We start from the raw sequence: 7,646 nt of genomic DNA, 5'->3' as shown, positions 1-7,646 counted from the left end.
ACTGAGAGCAAGCCACAAACTAGGCCTATCCTCCCTGCTGAAGAAAACAATAGAAACCATCACAGAAATTCTAATGGTTTCCCCTACAAATACCATTACAAACATTACAAACCATTCAAACCAACTTTTAACCATTAAAATCATTGAAAAATGGTTTTCTGTAGTGTGTTTTGGGACATGTTCCATTAGTGGTTTTAACAAGCCAACAATAGAGGCTACTAATTACCAGTAGAGACCAACAGGCACCATTATAGTTACCATTAAAACCAGTACAATTCCCATTAACCAGTAAAACCATTAAAAATTCTGTGATGGTTTCTATTGTTTTTTTCAGCCAGGCTAAAATGGCTGTTGCCAGCAATCTGCCTCGAAACATAAACATTTTAGAAACACGCTGCATTTATTTGCACACATATGTTTCCCCATACTTTGGTTTTGGAGGTTATCCCAACTCCAAATTTTCTTTTGATTATATCCTTGTTTTCATTAATAAGTTGGGCAAGAAGTAACAGCTGTTCTTGCGTCCAGTTTGGTTTTCTTTTATGTTTGCATGTCTTACTATCAGCCATGATTCTTCTACTGTGTTAATTAAAAGGCTGTTCATATGCATATTCACTAATTGTTTACGAGAAGCACACATGTAAGAGGCTGACAATTAGCCGAACATGTACTTGTTTAATTAGTGACACTTAGCCTGCATTTTTAAACCTTTATTTGAATATGGCAACATAATATCGTGCTCTACAGTAAATCTCTGACAGAGACTATCAGCCAATCACTGTGTGCATAGTTAATAAGCATGATGACATCATCCAGAACAACTAGGTTAGCCCCGCCCCCTTACTCTGAGCTTAAGACTTCTCTCTATTCCTTAGTACAAGTTTGTCTCAGCAGCTTTATAACAGGTTTTAAGAGAAAACTCTTAGCTAAAAACTTTTACTGCTATTTAGGAGAACTCATAGTGGTAAGATAAAATGTTTTGTGAATGGGGCCCAGGTATTTTTCAGCTGAGCAACATCCTTCCAGCAGATGGCACTAATGTTCAATTGACTGTCACGCCTGCTGCAGACACGACCTTAGGTGCAATGACATTATGGTATTAGGCCCAATCTGAGCATGCATTTGTGATGGCTGATCTCTTCCATAGCACTTTAAAATACAAATATTCTGTGCAGAATTCAGATGGGTTGGATATCAATGAAAGCGTGCTGCATGCAGTGCTAGAGCATCCATGCATCGTGTTCACACCACGATGAGCATCCTCTCCATTCCGGCTGAACAAATACTCAGTTCCTGCATCTTTGTTGGCATTATTGGATTTTACAGGAAGTTAATATCTTGTAAAAAAACCTCATTTATATCATGTTTATATTTTCTCCAGATGATATAGGCGCAGCACACAGCAATCTGTCATCGACAGCCTCGGCCTTCCTCCAGCAGTCCATTGAACATCATGGATTTCCACTTATGTATTTTAATAAACAACTAAACCATAAATATTTGCAGCTAAGTATTAACAGCTAAATATGAAAAATGTGTATTCAATTAGAAGATTTAAAGTTTAAATTCAGAGAAAAACTGACGTGTGTATTATGTGTGTGTGTGTGTGAGAGTGAGAGTGAGAGAGAGTGTGAGTTGACTTGGTCTCATGTCCAAGTTGTGTTCTTTTGTGACTTGTGTGCGACTCGAGTCCAAGTCACAGACTCAAGTTTCTATCTCTGCTGTTAGGTCACACAGTTTCACTGATGATCCAGAATCAACCCAAAACCCAGGATAGAGCGGCTGAGTGAATGTGGTCTGGACTGTGTGGATGAGGCTCATTGTGTCAGAGACGCTGTAGAAGGACAGTGTTCCTGCTCTGTGATCCACAAACACTCCTATTCTCCTGCTGATGGACTCTACAGAGAGAGCAGTCTCTGTGTTATTGTGACTGAATGAGTAACTGTCAGGAGTGCAGATCAAACTCCAGGACTGATCATTGTTTCCAAACAAACACTCTTTACCTCCCTTCCTGCTGATGCTCTTATATGACACTGATATCTCCACACCTCTATCTCCACTCCACTGCAGCTCCCAGTAACAGCGTCCACACACACTCTCTCTACACAACACCTGAAAATAATAATCAAATCTGTCTGGATGATCAGGATACGGCTGGGCTTTTTTAGTGCCTTTAGCCACACTGTTTCCCTCAGACAGATGGAGGCATTTATTCACTGTGTTTGGCTCCAGAGTAAGAAACTTGCAATCTGATGAAGATAAAACAAATAAGATTTATTTAATTTAGTTTACACAAACATACTCTTTCCAAATGCATACCGTACATCTTTAGTTTTGATATGTTTCCAGTCTTTTTAATAACACTGTGTCAACTCAGGTTTGATGCCTTTTTTATAGTTTTTTTTTTTAAATGAAAATCATGAGGTCGTATCAGTCTCTCTGTGTGTGTTTCATAGCATCTTACATTGCAGAAGCTCTGGCCTGGTCTTCGATTCTTTGATGGGAATAATTTCAATGTATTTTACTGTGGACATAAAGACACATAATTAATGTGATTCCCATATGAAGCATGAATCCCTTCCATATTCTTTTAAATGGTTTCTTCTGTGTGTGACACATTACCTCTGCCAGAAATCTGTTCAATCTCTTCTTTGCAGAAATCCTCCAGTTTTTCTTTCAGATTAGAAACTGATTTTCCCACATGATTGAAAGAGAAGTGAGGACTGATGGTGATGCTGGGCTGCTCTGTAGATTCAGGAGGAACGGAGAAACTCTGCAGGAGAAAAACACACAACAAGCTTGTTTTTATGCCAGTGTTTTTCCTCAATTTCAAATCTTGTGTGATTGTTTTTCTGTAATGCACTCTAATGCACTCAGGCCTAATCTGATAACAATTTAAATACTCAAGTAATTGCCAGCACCACACACAGAAGCAATTGACTCGATCTATCATCTATGTGTAGATCATTGAATCTTATCTCACTGGTAGGTCTTTCAGGGTGTCCTGGGGAGGGGAGGTATCCAAAGCACATCAACTGGTCACTGGGGATCCTCAGGGATCAGTTCTCTTCTGGCTGGACTCCCATCAAGCACAATCAAACCTCTACAAATGATTCAGAATGCAGCGGCACGACTGGTCTTCAACGAGCCCAAAAGAGCCCATGTTACACCTCTCTTTATCTCCTTGCACTGGCTACCGGTTGCGGCTCGAATCAAGTTCAAGACACTGATGCTTGCCTATAGAACAGCCACAGGCTCAGCACCCGCTTACTTCCACTCACTACTACGAATCTACATCCCCTCCAGAAGTCTGAGATCCCTAGTGAGTTCCATCACAGAGAGGCTCAAAATCACTTTCCAGAACATTCTCGTTCACCGTTCCCGGCTGGTGGAACGATCTTCCCATCCCTATCCGGAATGCTGAATCCCTGACAATGTTCAAGCGACAGCTGAAAACTCATATCTTTCGACGCTACTTGACTTCATCCTAAATTTAAAAAAAACTGTCTTTCTCTTTATTTATTCCTTCCCTTTCTAGCTTGTACTGATTTAAACAATGCCTGAAACTTGGTATTGCGAGCACTTCCGGTGTCTGTTTGCCTCTTTAAGAAGAATCGCTTTATGTATCCCCCAATTGTTGTAAAGATCAATCCACTGAAGGCGAGCGTAAGTGAGAACCCAAGTGCAGTTTATTTACAGAGTGATCCAAACAATAATCCGAGACACAGACTGGACTTGACTTGACTTGACTTGACTTGACTTGACTTGACTTGACTTGACTTGACTTGACTTGACTTGACTTGACTTGACTTGACTTGACTTGACTTGACTTGACTTGACTTGACTTGACTTGACTTGACTTGACTTGACTTGACTTGACTTGACTTGACTTGACTTGAGAAAAACAGACTTGACTTGACTTGACTTGACTTGACTTGACTTGACTTGACTTGACTTGACTTGACTTGACTTGACCAGACATAGCATGAGCAGACTTGGCATAAACAGACTAGACTCACCAACAGCGGGTTAAATACATTCAATACACGACGAGGGCACAATGGGAACATGAAGCTACTTATAGCAGACAAGGAGGGTCACATGACATGAACAAACCAATGGGGAACAAGACACATGACTAAGACTACCAATCAGAACATGACACATACACAAGGCAGAGAGACATGAGGCAAGGGAAGCATGACACTAACATGGACCATGAAACAATTACAAAATAAAAGACATGGAAAACATGAACATGAAACAAAACACCACATTACAATTGTAAGTCGCTTTGGATAAAAGCGTCTGCAAAATGACTAAATATAAATGTAAGATCATCAATCTGAATCCAATCCAGACATAGTATTTGACAACAAAACAATTTTCTCAGCTTTGTGTTCAAAATGTTGCTTTTTGATGAAACTCACCCACATTCAAGTGCTGATTAAAAAATGCATGAAGCTAGAATAAACTTTTTGTTTTTAGCAGAGGCTCTGTTCTTTCTTTTGACATGTTGCATGTTCAGATATTCATACAACAAAATATTCAGAGGGCATGAAAGTTTTATAAAAAACAAATGTTCAAAATTGCTGACTTAATTAAAAAAACAACAACAAATACATAAATAAAGGTTTTCCAGACACATTTAAAGAAAACATGTGTCTTTCTTCTGCCTGTCAGATCTGTGTTACCTGCAGGAACTGGATGTGATCCTGTGTGTGCTCCAGCTGCTCCAGCTCAGCGTCTCTCCTCCTCAGATCATTGATCTCCTGCTCCAGTCGCTCCAGTCGTCCTTCAGCTCGACTCACTGCAGTCTTCTCCTGATCTCTGATCAGCCGTATCAGCTCAGAGCGGCTTCTCTCAATGGAGCGGATGAGCTCAGTAAAGATCCTCTCACTGTCCTCCACTGCTGTCTGTGCAGAGCGCTGTTAGGACACACAGTGATTCAGGCTTCAGTGAGTCTGAACTGAGACGGAGACAAACTTCTCTTCTTCTCCAGACTCACCTTATGAGACTCCACAGCCTCTCTCAGCTGCTGAAGATCTTTCTCTCTCTGCTGGATTCTCTGCTGGAGCGTCTCCTTCAGAATCCTCTGTCAAAATTCAAATAAACACATCAGCAATATTACATAACCCAGTAATAAAATCCTCGTTGTTGAGTCCACCATCATTCAGTCACTGGCTGCTAATTAAATATAGTAAAGCATCATTATACGAGCCAGTGTGTGATACTGTCACGAGGTGAGGAGAGGAGAGGAGATGTGGATCGAAATGCATTACTTTTATTCACAAACAAAACAAAGAAGATAATCCAAAAACACGGAACACGGAGCAAAAAACAGCTTTAACAACAGTGAAGCAGTCAGTAAAGTTTATATTATTTAGTAAACTGATTTCCACTTTAATACAAAAATATATAACAAACAGAATTAATGTAACCATTTTAAAGAAAAAATGATGTTTTGTTACAGCTTTTGCAGTACCACAGCGTGTGACGTCACGGGGTTGGTAATATAAGCATTTCTTTACTTTTTGAGCACATGCATGTTTTGAAATGGGGGAAGACAAGCTTGAAAGGACTGTTGAGCTCATAATAAGTCCACTTGCTTGTGCATTTGAGCCGATATGGTGACGGGACCGAGCAGAATTACCGCTACGGGTGGAAGAAGTCATGAACACACTTGGATTGTCCCACTCTTCACCCCAATGATAATAATAATAATAATTATCATCATAATCATCGTCATCTAAGTTGCAGATACCTTATAATATTATCTCCTCATTTTATTATGAATTTATATGGGCACAAAACAAAAGGCTAAAATAAGTATATATATATATATATATATATATATATATATATATGATGTGTGGATCTGTAGCATGTATTTCATGATTCCCATCAATAAATGTTGATATTTTGCGCTGCGTGTGTTGAAGGTTTAGGGTTATGGTCATAGAGTCACAGAACACCAGAGAGAACGCTGGAAATCCACTGATATCAGAGGGAATAGAGTAAAAACACAGCTGTCTGTGGTACAGTTGCTTTATTCTCACTTTATTGACATTTTGTTCCGTGCCCTGATAACTAATGCAATATGCATCCTTTCCTCTCAAACACTAGCCAGTGGCTGAGACAGACATTATTTAGTAGCATGAAATGTGGTCGTGATTTACTCAGATTGTAGAGGACTGTAAGCAGACTGATAAAAACAGTCCAAAGATGCAGTGCTGTTATCAGGAGTCTGAATGCTGCTCGACTGAACTGAACTGTTTTAATCTCATTGAGCTCATACCTGCTTCTCTGTCCACTCTGCTTCCGCTGTCACAGTTTCATGGTTCTTGTGTTCATCCATCAAACACGGATAACAGATGCAGTGCTGGTCAGTTCTGCAGTAGAGCTTCAGCGGTTCTTCATGTCTTGTGCAGATCATCTCTCGTAGTCGTCCAGTGGCATCAGTCAATTTGTGTTTCTTACCTCTAAAGAAACTCTCATGTTGTTGCAGGTGATTCTGACAGTAAGAGTTCAGACACAGCAGACAGGACTTGACAGCTTTGTGTTTGCTCCCAGTGCAGACGTCACACTCCACGTCTCCAGATCCAGAGAAACTATCAGCAGCTTGGAGTCTGGTCTTCTTCAGTTTCTCCACCACTTCAGCTAGCACGGTGTTTCTAGCTAAAGCAGGCCTGGGACCGAAGGTCTGTCTGCACTGAGGGCAGCTGTAGACTCTCTTCTGTTCCTCCTGATCCAAGCAGTCTGTGATGCAGCTCTTACAGTAACTGTGTCCACAGGGAATGGTCACTGGATCCTTCAGCAGATCCAGACACACTGAACACATGAACTCATCCTGACCAATTAGAATACTGGCTTCTGCCATCGTGCACGGGTTTGTTGTTTTAACCGTCAAAAGCACTTTTCTTTCACTTTCTCTTATCAGAAACTGTGACGTAGTTCCTGGTTTTGTGCCATAAAAGACATTCAAGATCAGAATGAATATTTATTGACATTAGTTACATCCCAGTCAACACGTGAGATCATGCGATGATCACAGTGACATCACACGATCCTCATACTGTGATCCTCACCACTCCGCTTTTCAGCTGTCATCCAAAGCAAAACGCAAGTAAACAAACAAAGCTCCTATCTGCTGAAATCGGTGTTGAACTGGTGAATTGCGTTAAGCAGTAAACTTAAGACAAACCTCTGCTTTGTGAATTCTCTCAGGTGATTTTAAAACCACTCGTGGAAACAAGTGTTAGAACTTTGAAAACTACATGCAACTCCGTTAACTCATTCCTTCAATTTTCTGAGCTGTATATGTGTGTGTGTGTGTGTGTGTGTGTGTGTTTTAGCCTAGTTTTAATGTAATCTAGAATAGCCAATAAAATTCATGTTTCATTTATAAAGAATCATTGTTTGGTGTCATAATTTTAAAGTTAAAACCTTTGCCAAAGATTACGTTACCTCTCTAAGAGCTTACAAATTATTATAATCGTATTGACCAATTGTCAAGGAAAATACAAAGATTCAAGTTATTAAAATATACTAAGAATCACCGGCTCGCTGGACGACCCTTGATTTAAAGTGTAAACTATCAGATTTGAATTCAGCTTTAATCAGGTTGACTCAGAATTTTCCGATCC

General features: G+C 40.0%; 1 protein-coding gene across 1 annotated transcript; it reads right to left on the bottom strand.

The window, feature by feature from the left end:
* Window positions 1–967: 967 nt before the first annotated feature.
* LOC107561956 (tripartite motif-containing protein 16-like) lies at window positions 968–6,880 on the bottom strand. Its single transcript, XM_016246503.1, has 6 exons — window positions 6,299–6,880; window positions 5,009–5,095; window positions 4,695–4,928; window positions 2,623–2,773; window positions 2,465–2,524; window positions 968–2,249 (listed from the first exon to the last, which is right to left on the bottom strand). The coding sequence occupies exons 1-6, from the start codon at window positions 6,878–6,880 to the stop codon at window positions 1,705–1,707; spliced, it is 1,659 nt and encodes a 552-aa protein (XP_016101989.1). The 3' UTR covers window positions 968–1,704.
* Window positions 6,881–7,646: the final 766 nt, after the last annotated feature.

This window comes from Sinocyclocheilus grahami, unplaced genomic scaffold (assembly GCF_001515645.1).
Source record: "Sinocyclocheilus grahami isolate Dianchi unplaced genomic scaffold, SAMN03320097.WGS_v1.1 scaffold800.1, whole genome shotgun sequence".
NCBI lineage: Eukaryota > Metazoa > Chordata > Actinopteri > Cypriniformes > Cyprinidae > Sinocyclocheilus > Sinocyclocheilus grahami.
The sequence above is the reverse complement of the archived record's forward strand: the minus strand, read 5'-3'. Positions and strand labels throughout refer to the sequence as shown.

Coding starts and splice junctions, on each gene's coding strand:
- LOC107561956 (XM_016246503.1), bottom strand. CDS start 6,880: ATGGCAGAAGCCAGTATTCTAATTGGTCAGGATGAGTTCATGTGTTCA. Junction 5,096..6,298: donor CAGAGTGGACAGAGAAGCAG/GTATGAGCTCAA, acceptor GAATTTTGACAG/AGGATTCTGAAGGAGACGCT. Junction 2,774..4,694: donor ATCACATCCAGTTCCTGCAG/GTAACACAGATC, acceptor TTTCTCCTGCAG/AGTTTCTCCGTTCCTCCTGA.